We start from the raw sequence: 25,413 nt of genomic DNA, 5'->3' as shown, positions 1-25,413 counted from the left end.
ATAGATGGTGGAAATTTGATATACACATACTGTAGATTTCAGCATGGGCAACTTTGAAGCTATTGGCCCAGATGTTTAGGCTTATAGAGAGAATCAGGGCTCAAGTGTCAAACTCAAGCGATGGTATGCCAATGACATGACAATGACCAATGACAATGTGTCTACGAAGTACTCACAATAAAATCCACAAGAGTCTTTTCATGCCTATTAAATACAGAAAACGTTCCACTCTACATCATCCCGAGTTATTGCATGGTTTGTAATTCCTTCATATCATATATACGTAGAATTACATGCTCAAATGATAATTACAAAAAATAGATGCAGCACTGATACACCAAACAAAGCCAAAGTGGTTAACCACCTGACCAAAAAGGGGCAAAAAAGTCGCCTTTTAGCCTTGCACTCTCGCTATCGGAGCTCAAAACATTAAAATGTGTGCTATTTAACCATACAAAGCACTAAATATATTTAGTTTAAAAGGTCCAATAAAATGCCTTTATGTGTGTGTAATTTTCTCGCAAAGTTTGACCTGTTTCCTAAAATCAGGACAGGGGTTTTTCCTGCATAGAGGATTTTTTGGCGCACCCCTCAAAGAGGTTTCAGCCCGCGCGCCAAAGGAAAATCAACAGTGCCAATATGGTAACAATTGAGAATAAAAATAGAAATTCATGTCCTCTCCGGATGTGTTTAAAAGCAGTTTAACAAACAACTGTTGAACAAGCAGAACATCAATTTAAAGGGATAGTTCAGGTGTTTTGAAGCGGGGTTGTATGAGGTACTTATCCGTAGTAGGTGTATTACCTACAATAGATGACGGTCGGCGTGCCCCCAGTTTGGAGAAGCAGAAAGAGTTACCGCACGGAAGCAAAGTGATGTACCGCTGTGAACGGGGCTGGCAGCAAAACGTATTTTAAATAAGTTTCACTTTCAGTTTAGTTCCCCGTTGGAAAATATTCTCAACATAGCTCCTATATTTTATATTTTGCAGTGTTTTGACAGGGCCTGAACGCTCCGCTGTGAAGCTAGCACTAATGGGATCTCAGTTTTACCGTTCAGAGTCAGGCTTGTCCAGCTCTTTGGGCTCCTCCAGCATCTCCACGTAGCAGGATGTGACCTCTGCAATTGACTGCCCTGCCCTCCCCACCCTTTCCAATTTTGTAATAAGATAGTTTTTTTGGCCATTTTTGTTAATTGGGGCTTCATTTATTCAAGCATAATATTTGTGTTTATCAAATGGTCAGAAATAACAGGAAAATGCATAGATTTCTGTCAAATAGGGTAACAGACTCAGTGTCTTTACTGCAGGCTATGTGAACCGATGATGCTCACCGTCGTGCGTATAGTCACCCCCCAAAGGCCCATTCTGAGCCAGGAAAAACCCTGCAGGAGGGACTTCATTTAAATATTTGTATATAATGAGTTTAAAAGTAAATTCGAGCCATTTATATCACGACTAAGACACTTTGGGAAATGGAAGCAAAGTTTCTGTAAAGAGACACCCAAACACACTTGTCTGATCTGTATTATTCTAGTTAATGCTAGTTAGCTTTATTACAAAGGTAAACGTTGAATTCAAAGATCCCGTTTTATTGTACAGAGTTGCTATATAGACACATGGAATTTTGGAACCTTTGCAGGAAAATAATGAGTGTACGATATAACAAGATAGATAGCAAAACAATCCACCAAGGGAAACAAGATTAGGATAAGAGAAAGGGGATTTTTCATTTCATGGGACCTAAAAAGTAAAGAGCAATTTACGGCACTTTACAAGGACAATTTGAGCCCTTTCATTATTTTACACATTTTGTTATTTTCAACCGAGAGCGAGAAAGAAAGAGCCTCGCACCTGACGTGATAAAATCAGTGCTTATTTAACTCCTAATCCTGATGTAATGTTGACATTCACAGGTACATCCTCCTTAGATAAGCATGCTGCTGCTCAAATGTAATTTGACCTTTGAAGCTCATAAAAACAAAGGACAGTTTTTTTGTTTTTTTAAAAAGGTAGTGGTGCCAAAGTCTAAACTGAGAACAGATGTCACCGTCTATGATGTAACAGCTCAGCGTAAGAAATACTGTTTATCTTTTTCAGTTTAACTGTTTCATACTCTCGGCCTAAGGAGAACTTCATGTGAACAGATCAAAAACTGAGCTTTGACTTCAAATAGGCGGATTATTAACATTTAACCACGTTAACTCCCTGACAGGTACCAATAAAAGAGTTCATAATATTATCACCTCGCCCACATTTAAGATTTGAAAACGCAGGAGGACTGAAACTCGATATTATGTTACAGGCAGCCAGCCAGAAAAAGAGAGACACCTAATGGAGTTCCTCTCCCGGGTCTGTCCGAGCTGAAGGCTCAGCTATAAGCCCATACCTGCGTCTCCGCGCTCTGCAGCGGGCACAGAGCCCTAATTCATTGAATTTGAGAATGCCACAGCCTCAATAATGTTGCTGTCCACTCGAGTGGCGTGCGAGCCCCATGCCAACTCCCCGGCTTTCTGAGATTTTGTGTAAAAAAAAAAAAAGAAGAGCTTTTTTAAAAAGCCTCCGCACCTCATCCGTCTTGTGTCAACAACAACTGAATAAATGCTGCCACTCGAGCCGAGAGCTCTCATTTCACCGCCCAAAAATAAAAACTGCTGGATGAAAGTCTGGTTGCGTGTTCATTAGGAGAAGAATGTTTTTATACTCTGCCTTTTTTGTTTGGATCAGCGACTAAAACGGCAGTGTCAAGTACGATTTGCATCCCACAATGAAACATTTAAAACAAATTTTATCTCAAGACAAGGGTAACAAAAAGTTGTGAGGGGACAAATGTTGTGACATGATAGGTTGAAAACTGGTATTTAATATGAAAAAATCAAAAGAGATTCAATCTAACATATGACACTGAGGAAGCAGGACGCACTGTAATATGTTCCACTGTAACAAACCACATTGCACTTTCACAATGTTAAAAACAACGTAATGTCTTTTCTAAGTAGCAATCAATTCCACATCTTTCGCCCTAACGAAGGAAACAAGATGACTCACTGTCACTGTAAATGACAATAACAAGCACTTGTGCAGCAGAAGAAGACAAGCGCAGCGGTCAGTGTCATTCTGTGCACTACACTGTAGTACTACAACACACACTAAACAAACTCCTGTTAACAGAGGATCCAGGACGCCGGAGCTCATATGAGATCTGCGGCTTCAGAGCTTCCCTGTGCGATTGTGAGGTTTCAAGGCACTGCAGAGACCATGACCTTACATAACCAAGCCATTAATATTGATTGTTTCCAAATTTGCAAAACCGAGGGAGGGATCTTGCAATATGAAAATAACACTCTTTCTTTCTTTTTTTTTTTTTTTTTTCCAGTAATGATATCCACAGCCCTCCAAGGCCTGTTCTCTGACCCACTCCAGTCTTACAGCGGTGCTTCTGCTGAAGTAAGCCCTTTCTACTTAAAAGGTATTAGCACTCAGGGTTAAAACAGTAAATGCTCAGCATGCAGGATAAGAAATGTGCATCCTCAGAAAGTCTAATACAGCTGGTGTAAAGAGGGGAAACTGCGCTTGAGCAAGTGTCTGCCGCCTCTCAGATGTTGGTTTCTGTGGCCGGCCTGAAAAGCCCCATCAGCGTGGAGCTGCAATCCTAAAAAAAAATGTCTTACAAGACTGTAACACTATTGTAAAATGTTTTTTATTGTTTTATTTTTTGAGTAATCCTGAACTGAACTGTGCCGACGCAATAAACCAACTGCAGTTTTAATAGAACTACTTGTACTTTTGCATTAATGCTTTATTAAATTAAGCAATTAAGCCGTCATTTCTTTATGAAAGCAAACTTTTCTTCTGCTCTTCTGCATGCGGTCAATGTTCTGAACATTTCTACATGATCACATTATAAATAAACTGCATCGTGGGACCAGTTAAGTGTCTTTTAAAAGAAATATAAGCCAACTGTTGTGGTGTTATAATGCCGTGTAAACATGTGTAAGAGTCCATGGCAGACCACAATATAGATTTCCATATGTAACTGTACATAAAAGCAACAGATGGTAGCATTAATGATTCTGCAAGATAAAAAATTGCCTGTTGTTACCACAGTTTTCAGGCTTCCTGTAAGACGGAATACACCGAGTGATATGAGATACACACACTGAGCTACAATAGACTCGTTTTTGTCGTTTTTAAGGAGGTACGGGGGATCTTTAGGGAGAGATAGCAGGTCAACAGTAGATGTCACATAGAAGTGGTGTACATCATCTGAAAGCTGGGAACCTGGAGATTAATTTGAAAAGCAGCTCAGCTCTGTGTGTCAAATTGTTTTGGTCATAAATCAGAAATAAACATTAATTAATTAATTAGTTAAAATAAATTGCTAAAGTGTTTAAGGAGAACATTATGATGGAAGTATATGATGGCCATTCTCATGCTCCATTATAACTCATAAGTTGTTGCACAATTTTGGGGTTGCAAAAAACTGCATGTGATTATCATAAAGTGGGCATGTAAAGGGGAGACTTGTGGGTAGTACGCAGAGCATTATTTAGCCTCTTTCCTGACAAGCTATATTTTTTTATGGGTGCTGAGATGAAATGTAGGTGTGTTTGCGTACCTCTAAAAAGAGTCTGTGAGAGTTAACACAATCAATACTTTCTCTCTAACTCTAAAACTGAACTTGCTACAGCCTCTGAAAGACAGTAAAGTCACCCGTGATCCTACGGGTCTCAGAGGGGTTAAACATAACAGTATACATTAATTTGGGGAATTTAATCAGAACTCATTTTCAGATAAATGTCGACTTTACAGCAAGTTTTTAAAAAGTTCTCCAAACTTTTTCCTCAAGCCTCCTATACTGCTGACGCTCTCTAACAATCATTCTTATTCTTTGCCACAAAGGTCAAAATAAAGTTGCAGTGCAAGGAAACTCCTTTAAAGCTGCAGAGGTTGTCCCACTGAACATGTGTTTTCTTTTTTTTTTTTTTCTTTCACCCATTCAGCATTACATAACAGACTGAAGGCGTTTTTTTTTTTTTTCCTGTCTTTCTCTTTTCCCAGACAGCACTTTAATCCTGTGCATAAAAAGGGGTGGGGTGAATATGGGTCAGCAGGTTAGGAGTGTCTTAAAAAGTCAGACTTTGTGCAAAGAAAATAAATAAATCCAACGAAAGCCTCCAAAACTCTACCTGTCTTCTTTAACCCCCGCTATTACATAAGTGCTCAGGCTGGTGTCTACCCACAAAGTCACACAGTTCTTCACTGATATATATATATATATATATAAATACACTGAAGTGCAGTGATTTTTATTTTATTTTTTTTAATTAAACACATGCTTTTTCATGTGGGAGGAACTCTTTTCACTACAAAGTGAAAAAAGATCTGCGGTGATGATGATTCCTGCTCTCTCAGTTGCGCGCCTCTCTGTTTATGGCTAAACCTGTTACATAACCAGCTTACATTCCACATTCACCATATCACACTCTAAATATACCCTTGCGCACAGGAAGAGTGCGCACACACACACACACACACAGACACACACACACAAGACAAACCACCACCGTGCAATGAATTAATTGTCACATGTGCATCGCCTCGCTATAGACATCCACCAAGAATCAGCAGAGAAATCAGGATTTCTTTGAACTTGGATGAGGAGCCTGGTTGTGTGCTGTATTAGACAGCCGAGAGAGAGAGAGAGAGAGAGAGGGGGGTGTGGTTAAATACTGTCTGTACTGTACAACATGGACGGGACGTGGTGGGTAAAATCATGTAAAAAAAGGAAGCAAATGCAGACTTTTGTATAATAATTCACAATAATACAGGCTTGTTTTATTGTCTGATCATGTGGAGTCGCAGAAAATAAAGGCGTGCATGCTTGCAACAGTGTTGGAGAGCTAAAACAAAAATCCAGCTGCTGACTGGGGCGTCTTTTTTTTGCACACACACAAGGAATAGACTGAAAATGTGTTAGCTGGAGATGTAAAAAGCCAGCTGTAGAGGGGATAGTGGAGGACACGTCCTCCTACAAAGGGAGAACTGGGACTGATCGATCAACTAGCCACACAGTTTGCAAAAAAAAAGTTCACTTTTGCCACTTTGACAATATCGCGTTTGAGCCGGACAGGTTGGCTTCTTATTTCGGCGTGGAGAGAAGAAGTTGCTGTGGTAATTGATTTCTCTTGCAGTCGGAGTAAAAAATGTGACATCTGTGACCGTATCACCCCCCCTATGATTTCAGCTGTCAGTGGAGCCTGAAAAAGCAGCAACACACACACAACCAACCGAGCCACTCTTTATTCTAAGCGAGCGCGTAAAAGACGCGCTGCTGCGGATGGATGGGTGAATTCTTATTTATAGGGATTTAATTCATTTTGAAGTTTGATTTTGAAAAAAATAAAAAAAAAAAAAAAAAATAAAAAAATCCGCCATCGGTGTTTTTTATTTCTCACACTGTGTTAAAAAAAACAAAACATCTCGCTTACCTCTGTTGGTGCTGGAGCAGGTCTGCCTTCGAACCGGCGCTGGATGCTCCGCTTTCCGGAGCGTCTCCAGGTTTACCGGGGTTTCCCTGACCGGGGTAGCCGGCTCCGAGGCGCTGTTGCCCGGGTCGCTCGCTGGATCTGGAGGGGACTCCATGTTGAATTTCAGATTTGCTTGCTTTTAACTAACTAACCTGCTGGCGCTTCAAACTAATTCTGTTGCTGAGATGTGTTGTGTGAGCTCCGACACTGCGTCTTTGCTATCTAATTTAGACTAGAAGTAAGAAATGAGAAATGCGAGAGAGTGTGTCTGGAGGTGGGTGTGTAGGTCTGATTGTCCACTAGCAGCGCTAGTGAGAGCTCCAGTCAGGCACACTGTGGAAAGGGAGAGGTTGTCAATAGCCGAAGAATGGATGTAGGCCTGAAAGTAATCCATGCTGATCGACCCTGCGCACTTTTACATGGGAATGACAAGATTTTATTAGGCTGCTATCTGCACCTTGCTCAGCTGTTTCATGCATCTGTGTATTATCTTACTTACAAGTTGAGTGATAACACTATAGGCTGAAAGCTGGCCAAAAAATATATCACCATAATGACATGCACTTGCATCATCTCATGATCTGAACCATTTTATTAGCCTATCCTATCTCACCTTGCTCAGCAGTTTTCTACATCTATGCAATATTTTACTTACACGTTGGACAAATAGTGATAATAATAATAGGCTGGCCAAAATATCACCATAATGACATGTATTTGCATCATCTCATGATCTGAACCATTTTATTAGCCTATCCTATCTCACCTTGCTCAGCAGTTTTCTACATCTATGCAATATTTTACTTACAAGTTGGACAAAATAGTGATGATAATAAGAGGCTGGGCCAAAACAAATGCCAAAATACACCTATAATGACATTCGCATCATCTCATGATCTGAACCATTTTATTAGCCTATCCTATCTCACCTTGCTCAGCAGCTTTCTACATCTATGTATTATTTTACTTACAAGTTGGACAAATAGTGATAATAATAATAGGCTGGCCAAAATATCACCATAATGACATGCACTTGCATTATCTCATGATCTAAATCACTTTATTAGCTATATTATCTCACCTTGCTCAGCAGTTTTTGTACATATTATTTTACTTACAAATTGGATAAATAGTGATAATAATAGGCTGGGCCCAAAAAAAATGCCAAAATACACCTATAATGACATTGGCATCATCTCATGATCTAATAATCACTTTATTATAGGCTATTAAACTGAGAATAATGAATATCATTCATATGAAAATTGCAGCTCTCCAGCTTTTTTTTTCCTGGCTTTAATCACAATCTCCAGCTGAACATGAACCACTATCTTTCACATCATCATATTCCATTCACATTACGCACAATAGCCTCTCTGTTTGCAGAGGTATACAGACATTATATACTGTGTGGATGCCATGTTCCTGGCTGCAGCATACAGTATAAATAAACCACAAAACAACTTCCATGTCTCAGGATTCAATCAAGGATAGCGCTCCTCATTATTTTCATCATCACCATTATCATCATCATCATCATCATCAGCATCATCAGCATCATCTCCACCGTCTTGTGGGAGGAGCAGACTGTATATCTGAGTAGAGGACTCTTCCCTTTACTCTCACAATAATAACCTCTGATCTGATTAAAAGTTATAGGATTGACAGCAGTTTGGAGAGAATATAAAGATGCAGTGCGGAGTGCAGCTGGCATCAAACGTCAGTCTGGCACATCAGCGTGCATGCAGCGCTTGTTGCGCAGCAGTTACAAACAGCACCATGCTTTGTGCATGTGATCAGCTGAACCACGCCTCTTAAAGCGGTGCACGTGGACTTTGACATGTTCCATGCCCTCTCAGTGCAGAGCCAGACTGCTCATAGACAAGTCAGTGATAATAAAAAATAAATCAAATAAGCACTCTGCTAGAAACTAACCACTTAGCCTATAACGTGATTATCACACTATATCTAAAAATGTGCTTGTATATGAAAGATGCAGTGGGTAGAATTGGAGCAAATATGATTTTAAAAAGTTATTTTTAATAAAACGGTCACTATGTCCTGACAGTAGTGCATGACACAGGTAACCTGAAAAAAAATCATGTGCCTCTGTGTCCTCCTGTGTCCTCCGGTGTCCTCCGGTGCTCCCATAAGGGCATCTGCAAGATTTCACATACTGGAGGAAAACAACCAGTCAGAGCCGAGCTGGAGCCTGCCGTCTCTGAGCAGCTGTCAATCACTCGTGAACTCCGATCAAACGGTCAAAATAGGCAGCGCTGATCAAATCTGAATTAATATTATGTTACTGTAAAGACTATTTCTCACATAAAATGTTTTTGTCAAGAAACATCTTGTAGTGTGTAGTGTTTTTGTTTCCTGGTCACGTACGATGTCACGGACGCGCCAGGCGGCACCAGAAGCAGGGTTAGTAAACAGTAAAAATGTTACAGTGGTTACTTCTTTTTTATATATCTGTTATTTATTCAGTCTCTCTCTTTCAAACTCAATTAAAAGTCTGCAGCTGTAACTCACTCGCGAACTTCGATCAAACAGTCAAACTAGGCATCGCTGATCAAATATGAATCAATATTCTGTTACTGTAATGCTTATTTCTCTCCTCAAATGTTTTTAGAAACATCTTGTAGTGTACTGTTTAGCTGTAAAATGAATTTTTGTCCAATGATGCCAAAAATATTCTGCCTATACTGCCGGGTCAAATTAAACCTGCAGTCAGGAGATTTGGGGCCAATCACAGGTCATTTCAGAGAGAGCGTTCCTATTGGTGCTTGGTATTTCCTCAACTTGTCTCAACATAGCTGCCGGGTCACAAACTTTATAATTTTACAGCTAAACAGTCCACTACAAGATGATTCTGAGAACATTTGAGGTGAAAAATAGTCTTTACAGTAACCGAATATTGATTCATATTCGATCAGCGCTGCCTAGTTTGACCATTTGGTCAGAGTTTGCGAGTGATTGACAGCTGCTCAGAGACGGCAGACTCCAGCTCTGCTCTGATTGGTTGTTGTCCTCCAGTTTCTGAAATCTTGCAGATGCTATTAGGAGCACCGGAGGACACCGGAGGACACAGAGGCACATGATTTCTTTCAGATTACGTGTCTCATGCACTACTGTCAGGATTCAGTGACCGTTTAAAATCATATTTGCTCCAATTCTACCCACTGCAGCTTTTATATGTTTTAAAATTCAGAAAGTATACACTATCCTTTTCAGTTACCTATTTCAAAACTCATGTTGTGTCTGCAACTAATATGATACATTCATTAAAATGGACAGTGCCTTTTTAGCAAGTTAGAAAGCAACCATGCTCATACTCATCCACACCTTCTTCACTTTTGTTCAGTTTATTTTTCTTCTACCATACTGTTTTAAGTTATGCCATATACAAAAAAAACAGATTGCTGGAAAGCTTATTAGTTGTCTGACTTTTTGTTGGTAGCTCAAATCAGATGAGTTCAAAGTGTGTCTGCTCTCCCTGGGGCAGTTCGGACAGTATGATGTATTTCCTACCTTGTTACAAATCAACAAAAAGCAGACAAAAACAGCACCCACTGAGTGAATGTTTTAAGTGGCAGCCAGTCAGAAACCCCTTTTTGCCAAATTCCATATCTCAGTAATTTTTGAAAAATATAATCATTTTAACAAATGTTTTCTTTTACCCAAATAAATGTGTGAACAAGTGATATTGTACATATTAGGTGTTCAAATTTAGACTGCAATTTTTCGAATTTAAATTATATTGTTTAGCCCAGAACAAAGTGTTTTTCATTTTGGGAAAATGCCTTGTACATTTAACAAAACTGTGTCTTCTCTATTTGGGTTTGACTCTTCAAAAAATGACTGATCAAGTAGTCTGTGAGTAATGGAAGGTTATTTGGTGTCGATGCAAAAGTGCTCCAACCGACCCCGCTCTCCCCTACTATTCAATCCTATATTACCACACTGCTATTTTCTTCCATAAATAAAAGATCACTGATATGAATAGCATAACAATGATAAATGTTAGAGTGATGTCATGAACTAAACTTGGCGAAAACAATACACATAAAGAACACTGTTTTTGACTGCATCCACATCCACATCCAATCCAAATTTATTTATAAAGCACATTTAAAAACAACAAAAGTTGACCAAAGTGCTGTATAGTTAAACATAAAAACAACACAATAGAACACTAAGACCAACTTAAAACCAACAGGACATTAAAATAATAAAAGCGTTAAGACCAATAAGAAAGGAAAAGGATTAAAAAAGGCAACTCTCATGCCGAGCCAAAAGCCAAGGAATAAAAGTGCCATCCAACAGCTATACGACCACAACATGCTGTCAATTGGTGGAAATGAAAGTAATGTACTTTTAGCAGAGACTAGCTGATTTATTCTCATTTTTTCTCGTCCTCTATTTGGATTTAATGCCTTCGATTTCTCTGCTCGGTGTCGGATTTTTGTGCAGCTTTTGTAATTGCTGTTGACCTTTCATTTATTTGTTTGTTTTCAAGCTGGATAAACACTTCATTAGTCAAGCGACATAATTTACATGAAGGTAAATAGTGTCAAACATGGCAGTGAAACACAAGGTGAGAGACGCAGAACACGGCGGCTTACAATGCTATCGTCTCGTAATTAAGTCAAGAAATGTCAAATTCCCTGAGCATGTGCAGGTGCGGAAACATAAAGATAATAAAGTTAATCCATATAAAAAAAACGTAAAAAAGTAAATATTGAAGATTGGATTTGTTTCCAGTGCAGCGCTCCTTGCATGCAACTCACCAACAAGAGTATGATATAACTTTTGGAGCTGTGCAGCACCGAAGGCCGACTTTTTGACAGAGAGCCAGAAGGAATCTCTCACTGCCAAGCGAAGAGGCCAAGTTCCATTCCTTCTGCTCAGCTTCAGCTCCTCCAAATTTCCCTGACCTCCTGACCCATTGCAATTTGACCGTGTGAACCCCACGCTCACATTCCACGCCTGTTGCATGTTCAGCATCGAAGCAGAGAAACTTGAACTTGAGAGGGACGTGTATAAGCACACTCTCAAAACTTTTCCTCTGAAAAACACAAAAACAGCACGTCTGCATAACCGGTATGAAAAGCTTATTCGTGCACACCCACACTTGTAATTTAAAATGTACGTTGCAGACATCTAACACCCTTTACATGTGTCTGCATGCATTTAATAAGATAAGGATTAAAAAGAATGATTTATTTTGCACCTACAGAATATTGGTAGTTCAGTTTTAAAGCTAGAGTGAAGATACGGTTATCATATGAAACTAGAACACATAAAGAATCCATTGGTACCAACATATTAGCTTGTCTCGAAGGAGGTTAAATAATGCTCCAAACGCGCTAAATGTTGGCGAGGAAAAACTGTCAAAGCCATTTTTTGAAAGGGGTCCCTTGAACTGAAAATTGGTTCTATGGGTACGCACGAGTCTCCCCTTTAAGTGGCAGTAGGCAGTATATTTTTGGCAACATTGGGCAAAAATTCCATAATAACCTTTCAGCATATTTAATTAAAATGCTCTGAGAGAAAACTAGACTTCTGCTCCTCCTCATGGCTCTGTTTTCAGGCTTTAAAAAATCTAGCCTGTGATGGGAGACTTTGACCAATCACAGGTTATTTCATTGAGAGAACGTTCCTATTGGCTGTGCTCCGAACATGTGACCTGAACTTGGCGTTCCTTCAACAGATTTCAACAAACTTTCTCATTTTACAGCTAAACAGTACACTACAAGATGATTCTGAAAACATTTGAGGCGAGAAATAGGCATTAACGTAACATAATATCGATTCATATTTGATCAGCGCGGCCTAGTTTGACCGTTTGGTCGGAGTTCGTGAGTGATTGACAGCCGGCTCTCATAGACGGCAGCTGGACAGCAGACCTCAGATCAGCTCTTACTGGTTGTTTTCCTGCGGTCTGTGAAATCTTGCAGATGCCGTTAGGAGCACCGGAGGACACAGAGGACACCAGAGGACACAGAGGCACATGATTTTTTTCCCCCACTTGTTTCATGTATTACTGTCACGATATAGTGACTGTTTTATAAAAATAACTTATTTTTTTTAAATTATATTTGCTCCAATCTCGCCTACTTCAGCCTTTACAGACATACCCACTTTATGATAAATGCAGTTTTGGGCAAGTCTTAGTCAAGTCAGCACACTGACACACTGACAGCTGTTGTTGCTTGTTGGGCTGCAGTTTGCCATTTTTTGATTTGAGCATAATTTCTTATGCTAAATGCAGTAGCCGTGAGGGTTTTGTCAAGTCTTAAATACTTGACGAATCTCCCTTTAAGGTACATTTTGAACTGATGTGTGATTAATTGCGATTAATCATGGACAATCACGCGATTAATCTCGATTAAATATTTTAATCGACTGACAGCCCTGGTACAGACAAAAGCAACATAAAAACACATTCAGGCCAACGCACTGCGCTGTGTTTAAACCAAAAAAGGATGCAAGGACAAGTTTGATGCTGCCTGTTTAATTTTTGAGTTAAAATGAATTATGCTGCTGTCACATTGTCGAGCAGGGGAAGGATGTGGCGGATGTGAAGCGAGTAGAGTAAGCATGCCTGCCTGTGTTTAAAAATGATTGATTAAGCTGACACCGGCTCAGGGGTGCAACACCGCTCTATTTTTCTCCCTCATTATGTAAGGCTATATTTCAAATCAGGAGTGCACTGGAGGAAGACACCAGAGACACCAGACAGGACACCCTTCAAATAAAAAGTTTATCAGACAACAGCCAAGGAGACTGATGAGTTTCCCCTCTAATCATGTCTTGGGAGTGGCCGGCGATAGAAAAGAGAAAAAACATGTTTGTCAAATCACGCGAAAAATACGTTTGACCAGTTAGGCCACAAGAGCAGTATTCATAATGTTTGTACAGTGCATGTTTGTTTAAATCTAAATTCACAATCAGGCAGAGTACAGAAGGTTACATGTAGGCTATGAATTTTTAATAATGCATTAATTTTCTTCTGAAAAGATAGTGTTTACAGCAAAGTAATTAATTCAGATGAAATGTTTAATGCAGTTTAAAGCAGATTTAATACACTGTTCTTCTTGTACTGCACTATTCAAACAGCAGGAACAAAACACAACATCTCAGAATGACACATTTTTTTCATGCGGACATGGTGACATCGCTTTGTTGCCTTACAAATCGGACATCAGAACCCGAAGCCCGGCAAACACACAAAGTTCTTTGCGTGCTCACGCAGTGCAGAGTGCCAGAGTGTAATGAAAGAGACATATTAATGGCCTTTCACTTATTCATGCGTCGGAAATGAAGAGGCACAGTCACATTTCCAAACGGTTGACAGAATAAAGAGCCAACATTGGGGAAATGATTGTATTTATGATTTCACTGTGACAGATGAAGGTATCAAGAGAGAGACGGAGTGACACGTTTCTGACAGTTCAAAGTGTTAAATGATGTGATGTATGGCAACATGCTCGAGCACGGGGGCACACACTCTTATATATGTGTTCGCTTTAAGAAAAGCAGCACCTCACAAGTGCAGACCTAGGAGGCAGCTGAGAAGTCATTGCTGCTATTTCAGCAAACGTGTGGAGTACTACATATTGTACAGTATAGGCACATAATACAGGGGGATATCAGAATTGAACTGCAGGAGAGCTACTTACTAGATGGATTTACACTTTTATCATTTTGGCAAATACAGATACATCTACAGTGTTGCTTCACTCTCCCCAACAGCACCACCTAGCAGCAGCTTGACCACAGTAAATCACTGTGTCCACACTCTGCCTCAGGTTGCTAACACATCATGTCTACACTTCTGTATGAAGAGGAATTCCTTTGCATACTAAATCATGAGTGCTTCACGATTTAAATCAACCATTTCTGCAAGTTTTTTCAGGGTCATGTCAGCAAAGATGTGAGAAATAGAGAGTGTTAATGGTGCCTCATCTGTTCTGCCTTAACCACATCAAAAGAAGCAAAGACAATTGAGATTTACATTGATTCTTGATAACAATGAGGGCTGTCCTCGACCAAAGAAATTCTTAGTGGACTAACATTCATACGAAGTTGTTGACTAGCTATTAGTTGATTTAATCAACAGATATGCAAAACAGAGTTTCTCCACAAAGAATCACACAAAAGCACCACTTTAAATCTTGTCTTTATACCAGAGATGTGCTCTTAACTTTCTTGGAAATAAGTTATTCTGCATGAAATAATCTTAAAAAACGACTAATCGACTATAGAAATCATAATCGACTAAGGTCAAAACGGCGGATTATTCGATTAATCAATTAAGAGGGGGCAGCTTTAAAAACAATTATGAATTTCATGCAGTTAAATAATGTTAGTACTATCTGCAACCTGGGGATTAAATAAGGATATTTATTAGGCAATAGAAAATGTATATTTATTTTTCATAAATGTCTTGCTGCATGCTGTAGCATGAAATCAAGACAGCCAGAGTTGTCACACTGCACTCATCCATGCTCAGTGATACAATAGTTAAAGAGGAATGCATTCATTCAATCTATAGTTTAAGATGGGTATATTACACATAATATTCCAACATATTGACTGGACTAGGGCTGCAACTAAAGATTATTTTCATTGTTGATTATTTTCTCGATTAATCGATTAGTTGTTTGGTCTATAAAATGTCAGAAAATAATGAAAAAATGTTGATCAGTGTTTCCCAAAGCCCAAGATGACGTCCTCAAATGTCTAGTTTTGTCCACAACTCAAAGATATTCAGTTTACTGTCATAGAGGAGTAAAGATACCAGAAAATATTCACATTTAAGAAGCTGGAATCAGAGGATGACTTGACTTATTTTTCTTAAAAAATTACTCAAACCGGTTAATCGATTATCAAAATAGTTGGTGATTAATTTAATAATTGACAACTAATCGTTTAATCGTTGTAAAAAAGACGAAGAAATAAAGATTAGCGGGTTAGAGTGAACTCCTTCCTGTCAGAGCCAGAAGTGACTCATGGTGTGTGCGTATAGAGTTCATATGACTGGGGACCGGAGTGATTTTCTCAGTTAAAAATCAGGAGGTGAAAAATGGCATGGTTATTTGTGCCTGACAGAAGTTAAGAGCTTTTCCCTGAGGCCCGCTGCCTCCCTGCTGACCGCAAGGCAGCCTTCTCCTCCAGCATCCACTCACCTTGTGAGATCACACCTCGACACCGGCTGGATGGCACATCCCGCGACTCCACGGCAACTCTACTGTCTGTATATACTGTATGTAGCATAAGGGCTCTTTTGTTCTTTTTGTTTTTATTTGAGCTTACAAGTTTGTGTATGACCGTGTCTGTTTTTTGCTTGTGTGCTACAGAAGTTGAATTCTGAGGCGAAGCACAGAGGCAGGTAAATCAAGTGCAAGGTCAAGGTTTTGTACTTGTGTAATTAGCAGTGTAATTGCTGCCTGGCTCTTCTAAGGCTTATCAGAGAATCCTGTGTGGCACAAACAGGTCCCACAGGAAGAGATCAAAGCAGTGTGTCTGGGGAAGGAGGATCGCGATTAGAGTTTATGTTTTAAAGGTTCAGAGGATAGAAAAATATCCCACATTATCCAGGACGGAAGAATTCATATAGACCCATATCTGTATATACATGGATGTAGATGACAGTAGCCAAACGTCAAGCGAGTTCATCTAACACTACTGACGAGTGGCGGTTAGGGGTGGGAATCACCACAGGCCATGATACCATGTTATTGTGATTTTAAACATTTTGCGATATCCTGAGTATTGTGGTAAGATATATTGTAATATATTGTGATTTATTACCTTTTTTCAACTGCAAATTATGCAGTTTGTCAACATCTGTTTGAGACAATTTTCACTCTGTTCATCTCAGAGTTTTTATTCACATATCTTGAGGTCAGAGGTCAAGGGACCTCTTTGAAAATGGCCATGGCAGTTTTTCCTTGCCAAAATGTTTTGTAACTTTAAGCGTTATTTCGCCTTCTTGCCGACAAGCTAACATGACATGTTTGGTACGGATTGATTCCTTAGCTTTAAGACAGAGCCTGCTACAACATCTGAAAAACACAATAGCAACTGTTAAGAGGTTAATATTTTATATAAGAAAAGATTGTTACTTGACGTCCGTGTATCGATACAATATTGCCACGCAAAATATCACGATACTATGCTGTATCGTGTTTTTCCCCCACCCCTAGTGGCAGTCCATCCACTGTCCACTCTGCTCATTACAGAAATGGACCAGAATAACACACTGAAAATTGTTGTGCATGTATAATCACTTGAAATAATTCTTATTATATATCTAATTTCAGAATTATGACACTGAAGTTGAAAGAAATAATGGCAACATGATGCAGTAATATGTTATTTTAATGCCATGTACTGTAACATGGCAGACGTACGTACTGCTCAAATATGTTTTGCTTTCTGCTTGGTTTTGGTGTCGATTAACACGCTGTTAACATAGAAATCACACAGAATGTAATTTGCAGATCTTGCATTACAGCGAATATTGTTTTGACTCATCAGTCAACAAAGCGCCATGGTCGCCAGCCTATACTGTTGCATGTGATGATGAAAACAAGACAGCGGCGCGCTGACGCCTGCCTCATCCTATCTGACAATCCTCGCCCATTCGACGTTACTGTGCGGTCTCTGATGTTGGGCGGCTGCTAATTTAGCCTTTAGCTCCATGGTACCGTAAATCACAACACTCAGGAAGACAAATGTCAGAACACATGTTGCCAGACTGTGTCTTTGAGCAGAAGATTCCTTTAATTGGGTGTGCAGGGACCGGGTCCAATCCCCAGCACCCTCCTCCTCTTCTTCCTCCTTCCTCACTCTCCCTCTCTCTTTGCCTCTCTCAACATACTAACAAAAGACAGGGAGATGAAAAAGACAGCGCCAACCCATCCCTACTTTGTGCCATTATAGAACAGACACACTAGGGGTAAAGAGGTACGATGCTGAACATCAAGGAGAGCTTTATATAACTCTCTTTTTATTCGCCTTGTTTCATGTTTATTTTACTTCTTCAAGCTATCATGTCTGATTGACACTGCTCCCTGTCATAACAACCATTATTCATCGAACCAGCTTATGGAATACAGTGATAGCTTCTGGATATATTTGTCTGAGTTTAGGAAAATGTGTAAAGAATCAAAAATGCTCTCCAAAGTATGTTCGGTGTCATCTCATCATCAGTGTTATGATTCCACCCTTCCCCTTCCTCCGCTCACGCACACTCTGAACTTCAGCAGAGGGAATAGAGATCATAAAGAATAGATATTCAAAGGCTTTAACACAAAAAGACTTTCCTCAAAGCCCTGCCTCTCACTGGATCCGCTGGGCGAAGGGAGGGTGAAATGTCCACACAGAGAAATCACAGGGCTCAAGTCAAAAGAAGTCATTTTAATTCTGTTAAAATGTATTGTTCAAGATTTAGATATCATTAGCGTTAGAGCAGCGGATGTTTATTTTATCGTTCACGAGATCTTAAAGTGTGTACAAATGTAAAAGTTACAATTTTGCCAAGATTGGAGTTCAAATGCTTAAACTCTGTAGTTAGTCATTAAAAAAAAACGTATACAAGGGTAGGACCCTATTCCCTCATTAGCTGTAACACCAACCAATACAGCAGAGTCAAAGGTTGATGGCAAACTAAAGAAAACTCAGACCAAACTGAAATCATTTGAGATGGTTACCACAAAACTAACTATGAACTAAGAATTGTGACCATATTATGTACCAGGGCTCAACAATACAGCTTGCAATGAAACCAATTAGTTAAAGGGTAAGGGAAAACGTCATGGTTGGGCTTAAAATAAGTGCGTAAACTAAGTAAAATACGTATGGAAACAGTGTAACCCACTTTGGAAAACACGTTGCAAACATCAATAAAAAAACGTGACAAACGTCAGTAACGTAACTTACAAAACAAAACACCAGTCAACAACGTTCTCGAACACGGGTCTCTAGGTTAAAGGTCTGTAGCTGTAACTCAGTCGCGAACTCCGATCAGACAGTTAAACTAGGCAGCGCTGATCAAATATGAATCAATATTCTGTTATTGTAATGCCTATTTCTCTCCTCAAATGTTTTCAGAAACATCTTGTAGTGTACTGTTTAACTGTAAAATGAGAAAGTTTGTTGCGGCTGGTGGGCGGTGCTTGGTATTTCCGCAACTGTTCTTGACATGGCTGCCGGGTCACAAACTTTCACATGATGATCCTAGTTGATTTACCTTAAAAAAAAAAAATTATCTGCTGAGCTACAGACGTCTCTTTCCCAATGTAAGTCTATGGGAAAAAAACTTTTTGGGCCCAATGGCATCACGTGACGGACACAGAAGTTGCAGTACCGCTGTTTGGCCACTATGAAAGTTGGGATCAATGACCGGCGCTCTTCCTGGGGGCTTGGTGAAATCCTGCAAATGCCATTAGAAGCACCGGAGGACTCAGAGGCACATGATTTTCTTTTCAGATTACCTCTACTACTGTCAGAATATAGTGACCGTTTAATAAAAATAACTTTATTTAATCATATTTGCTCCAATTCTACCTACTGCTGCTTTAAATACAGATTAAATATGACAATTAACTTTGGTTTTTATTGTTATTTGCTAAAAATTTGTGTTGGGGCATGTAAAAACTGACTTCGGACAAGTACATTTCTGACCCATTTGATCAGTGCAAATTATGTAATGCATCACTATTTCTAAATTAACGCAAGTAAATCTTTCGTATTTCTGTACTGCAATATATTGTCACTTATCGGCCCACATAGAGCAGAGTATATGCTGATACTAGTACATTTGGAAAAAGCCTATATCGGCATTTGTAGCTCTTGGTAACTCTCTGTCGGTCTCTGGTTAAATAACATAACATGTTATCACAGCAGGTTTAGTTTAAGCTAGTGTAACTGACCGTGTGAACTACAGTATGATGACTAGTCCAGTGCATGGTCTTAGTGGTAAAAAGTGAAATCTGTACTAAATGAAACACTCAAAATGAATCCTACAAAATCTGAAACTAATGGGGTTAGTTTTGAACGTGCAACGGGTCTCAGTGCTGATAAGAAATTGTAATAAATATGAATAACCTAGGTCATAACTCACATGTGTATTGTGTTTGCAAACCCTGAGCACTACAGAAACTCTTATTTCCTGCAATCATCTGACATGTGATTCACATCATCTCTGTTTGTTTAGGCAATGCCCGGCGTAGCAGTGGGGAACGATGGGCCATGAGCTGCACAGCACCACTCTAATGAGCAGAGCTGGACACAGACAAAGAGAGTCTGGACCCTGTTCAGCATCTCTGCCCATTATCTGGCTCCGGTCCAATACACACTTATTCATTCCTGTTCCTTTTAGCGACTCAGGTTTCAAGTGCATCACTCCGTCCACAAAAGGCTGCGCAGACTTTAATTAACACACTTTAAATCAATATGTCATTTTCTGTGTAAAGCTGATGCAATCAAGAGATAGCAGTGATTTACCTTAGTAAATTAATTTCGGAATAACTATCTATCTAGACTTGTACTTTTGATACGTGTGAGCATTGGGATTCATTTGCATTCCATTTGACCACAGACTGAGTAAAAACACCGGAGATGTAAAAAACAATTTGATTTTCAAGTTGTGATTCATTGAAAATCATCCAAACATTGTCCACTACCTATCAACACCATCATATCATTATACAGTGACAAACTTACCTACACTATTACCTGCACTAGATCTGCAACAATTAATTGATTAATCAATTACTTGTCAACTATTAAATTAATCACAAACAATTTTGATAAATCGATTAATCGGTTTGAGTAATTTTTTAAAGACTAAAAAGTCCAAATTCTCTGATTCCAGCTTCTTAAATGTGAATATGTTCTGGTTTCTTTACTCCTCTATGACAGTAAATTGAATATCTTTGAGTTGTGGACAAAACAAGACATTTGAGGATGTCATCTTGGACTTTGGGAAACATTGATCAACATTTTTCACCATTTTCTGACATTTTATAGACCAAGCAACTAATCGAGAAAATAATCAACAATGAAAATAATCGTTAGTCGCAGCCCTAATATAAAAATTACAAAACTAGCTATTTTAATAATTTTATAGACAAAATAACGAATTGATTAATCAAGAAAATAATCAACAGATTAATCAACAATGAAAATAATCATTAGTTGCGGCCCTAGTCAAAGGTCAAGGTCACTGTGACCTAGAGCTGACACAATTAATCAATTCGTTTTCAAGTATTAAATTAATCGTCAACCATTTTAATAATCGATTAATCGATTTGAGTAATTTTTTTAAGAAAAAAGTCAATATTCTCTGATTCCAGCTTCTTAAATGTGAATATTTTCTGGTTTCTTTACTCCTCTATGACAGTAAACTGAATATCTTTGAGTTGTGGACAAACAACTAATCGATTAATCGAGAAAATAATCGATAGATTAATTGACAATGAATATAATTGTTAGTTGCAGCCCTATAATGCACCCATAAACTATTTTCTTTACATCTTTACAAGCTACATGAATGGATCAGTGTCTTCATTTTCTTTAAATTGTGTTTCTTTAGCTTAAAGTGTGACCAAACTTGTAGTTTTTGAAACTATGTTTTTGAAACGGTGTGGGCTTGCTAAATGTCAGTCTAAAATTCACCAAGACCAAAATAGACAGCCTGTAAAGAAAATTACACAGAGACAACAGCCAAAGCTGTCGTTTTCCCCAAGGTTTTCTAAAGCCTGAATTGTTCACAGTAATGTTTGTCTTCAACAACAAAACAAGCCTCTTCTCTTTTTCCTAGGTGGGTTTTTTTCCCCAGCCAGACCCCGTAGTGAGCAGCAGGCACCTTTTATTGATCAACACAAAGTCCCAAATAAATGAGCGCAGAATGAGAGCTATGCTCCAGGGAGTTCAGGGGAGCTGGAGCTCCATAGGTTCCCATCAATTTTAATCACTCCACTAATGAAGAGGCTCCTCTCTGTTGGGTGTCCATAACTCACCGTGCCAGAGCTACCTCCACTACCTCAATCAAATCATTTCTACACAGCCCCCGCTTCTCTTCACAACTCTAATGACCTTTTCAAAATAAACAATGCCTGCATTAACAGAGCTGAAAAATGGTTAGATATGAATAGAAAAGTTAAATGTTTTACAGAAAAGAGTGCACGCAGGACAGAGCGAGTTAATCAAGCTCACTTCAACTTGCGTGCCAAGACACAAAGCTTTTCCGTTATGCATTCACAATGAGAGAATCAGAACATTACAATATATTTAAATTGGGAATATTCTCAGGTGATCAGGTTGTTAAAACAACCAGTTTTGATTATCACTAACGAGAACTAATTAGACAGATTTTTCCTTGCAAAACATGTATCATTTGTAACAGAAAAAGTCTTTGACTGGAGAAAAACACAGTTTGAATTGATAAGAAATGATACAAGGTTGTAATTTTATTATGTGATTCGGATGTTTTTCCTCAAGATCAAAACAATATTTCACCTGAGCAACACCGTCTACTGCCAGTTTTAAATATAATACGTTGCAAATTCCTCTCGTCTCCAATGTGTCGATAAATACGAGTTCAAGCCCTCAGCTGTAACCTGAGAGATCTGGGCCTTCCCGGGGAGAAGCTCCTCGTGCCACGACGGTGTGTAATCTCCTCCGTCTCATCCTTTTTTTTTTCTTACCCTCCAAGTGTTTCAGAAGTTATTGAAACTCCAGAACTCTGTGAACTAGTGCTCCATGTATACACACACAACATACACACACGCCCGCGCTCATATTTTACTTCTCGTGACGTCCAGAATCTTTCTCCAGCATCTGCTCCGCTCACTGTAGGTAAGGGGAAAAATCCATCACCTTCCCCCTGGGTTTGCATAAGCCTCTCAAAGAGGTGAGTCACTGCCATTGGGCTATTTGTTGCCACGTTCGGGGATTTGCCCCGTCTTTTTGGATTTGATATCTGAACTCTCCGTCGTGGGCATCTTGGAGAATGCTCAAGTTTGACCCAGGCTGATGAGAGGCATTAAAACTTACTCTTTTACTTGAAAATGTAATGATATTTCTATATTGTGTGACAGTATAAGTGCACTGGGACTTGTTTTATTAACCAAAATGTACACTGTGTGACTTCAATATAATGCAGGGGAGAGTCACACAACATAAAAGAAAGCCATTATATGCCATTTCGTCCAATTGTACTGTGGCAGCGCAATAACGCGTACACTTTTATGTGGACATGTTTAAAATAAAAACAACATCTCTTGAGTGAAAACACACAGTTTAACTGGCGTACTCATGGGGTGATCTCTCAACTGGAACACATTAAATTCAGTGTGATTAACAGCATGCTCTGAGAGCCTATGGTGAACATTGATGTTTGATCTTTCATTTGTGATGTAGCACATGGGGCACTCTTTGTGTGTGTTGTTGTTGTAGCCCGTGGGCACACTGCGCTGTGTGCGCAGGAAGGGGCAGTGGGCCAAGTGGACAGAGACATTGCTCTCGTCTCCGCAGCTGGCCTGACCTGACCATACATCCACATTAAGAGCGGATGTGTCCGGCTCCAGTGTTGCTCTTTAGACATCGGGCTGGGAATACCGTGACACAATTGTTGCATTGGAGAAAAACTCTTCGAGAGTATTACTGTAGATTCAAACACCAAATAAAAAATAGCTTTACGGTTGTAAAAGTTACACTAACATCTAATGTATTTAAAGCTAGTTTTGTCATTTTGTATTAGGGCTGCAACTAACGATTATTTTCATTGTTGATTATTTTCTCGATTAGTTGTTTCGTCTATAAAATGTCAGAAAATGGTGAAAAATGTTGATCAGTGTTTTTCCAAAGCCCAAGATGACATCCTCAAATGTCTTGTTTTGTCCAAAACTCAAAGATATTCAGTTTCCTGTCATAGAGGAGTAAAGAAACCAGAAAATATTCACATTTAAGAAGCTGGAATCAGAGAATTTAGACTTTTTTCTTTAAAAAATACTCAAACCGATTAATCGATAATCAAAATAGTTGATTTAATACTTGAAAAAAAATCGATTAATTGTGGCAGCTGTAGCTCACAGCGACCTTGAACGATTATTTTCATTGTTGATTATTTTCTTGATTAACCAATTCGTTATTTGGTCTATAAAATGATGAAAAATGTCGATCAGTGTTTCCCAAAGTCCAAGATGACATCCTCAAATATCTTGTTTTGTCCACAACTCAAAGATATCCAGTCTACTGTCATAGAGGAGTATTTAGACTTATTTTTCTTAAAATATTACTCAAATTAATTAATTAAATATCAAAATAGTTGTTGATTAATTTAATACTTGACAACTAATTGATTAATCTAAGCAGCTCTAAGTCACAGTGACCTTTGACCATCAAAATCTAAGCAGTTCATCCTTGAATCCAAATGGAAGTTTGCGCCAAGAAAAAATTCCCTCCAGCCGTTCCTGAAATATCACGTTCACGAGAATGGGACGGACGGACAACCCAAAAACTAGTATTACTGTTTCAAACAACTAAAATAAAAAAAAAGCTTTACGGTTGCAAAAGTTACAATGAGAGATCTAATGTACTCAGAGCTAGTTCTAGTTATTTGATATGGCTCTCGCAGATATGTCACGTTACTGTACTTGCCTTTGACAGACAAGGATGAAATATTTCTCTCTGTTAAACTATAATTAAAAGAGTAACATAATGACTACAAGCTGATGAATGAGTTTGTGTGGCAGGCATGTCTATGTTAAGATGCGTCGGTTTATTATCGATCAAACTAAACAACCTGATGGAGCTGACTGAAAGTCACCTTGATATAATTCTGGCTATCAATCATCTGGAGTGCACTCTTAGTCATGGTTGGCAGTGCCATTAGCATCACCATGGCATTGTTTGGTGAAGACGACAGGGCTGTTCCGCTGTGATTAACACAATGAAGAATCATATCCTCCTGTCCCGCTGCAGCGTCTATTGTTTCCCATTTAGCTCGCTAATCTCCTCTGGATGCTTCATCTCTGCATTAGAACCGTCCCAAAATGTCTCAAATGTCACTCGCAAAGTGTTTGTGTGCGAGATATATAGTACACTTGCCTCTGCATTTGTGTTTTTAAGCCTTGCATTGTCAAGCAGTTGTATCACAATGAGGAAATCTACCATGGATAATTAGTTGAGAATAAGGTGCGGAGAAGCCAGGAGATTTCTTAAGGTTTTTTTTTTTTTTTTTCAGACAGACCTTTTAAGCCTTTCTTTTTGCTTTTTGTAAACAACACTGGATGTTTAAAAGGCACTTAGATTAACTGAAATTAGCCGAGACCAGAACTACTGCCCGGATCAATGTCCATGACTTCGTGCTTCATCTAAACAAATACAGTATCAGACCTGAGCTACTGTAGATCCTCAGTAGGAGTAGGAACGATACCATATTATCACAATACATAAGTCATGATACAATCTTTTTGCGTATTGAGATAAGATACATTGCAATATTTTGCAATTTATTCCCTTATTTCAACTGCAAATTTTGCAGTTTGTCAACATCCGTTTTATCTAATAAGATACAAATACAGAGTTTTCATTCACATATCTTGAGGTGAGATGTCAAGGAATCCCTTTGGAAATGGCCCTGCCAGTGTTTCCTCACCAAATTTTAGCGCAACGTTTGAGCGTTATTTAGCCTCCTTCACTACAAGTTAACATGACGGCTGGTACTACGGATGCACCGATACCAGTATCGGATTGGATATCCGGCCGATACTGACTCAAAAAGCTGGATCGGGTATCGGTGACAATTTGATGTGTATAAACTATATGCATTATACAGTGGAATTTTAATTCCTGTTTAAGTTTTGA

General features: G+C 39.0%; 1 protein-coding gene across 1 annotated transcript in view; it reads right to left on the bottom strand.

Moving 5' to 3' along the window:
* The window catches only part of roraa (RAR-related orphan receptor A, paralog a), a 205,968-nt gene extending 199,123 nt beyond the window's left edge, over positions 1–6,845 (bottom strand). The window contains exon 1 of the mRNA XM_037767806.1: positions 6,490–6,845. Coding sequence (XP_037623734.1) covers positions 6,490–6,643 — 154 coding nt within the window. The 5' untranslated portion in view covers positions 6,644–6,845. The remainder of the gene's footprint in view (positions 1–6,489) is intronic.
* Positions 6,846–25,413: the final 18,568 nt, after the last annotated feature.

Source organism: Sebastes umbrosus, chromosome 4 (genome assembly GCF_015220745.1).
Source record: "Sebastes umbrosus isolate fSebUmb1 chromosome 4, fSebUmb1.pri, whole genome shotgun sequence".
In the NCBI taxonomy this organism is placed as follows: Eukaryota; Metazoa; Chordata; class Actinopteri; order Perciformes; family Sebastidae; genus Sebastes; species Sebastes umbrosus.
This window is presented reverse-complemented; position numbering and strand designations above follow the sequence as displayed.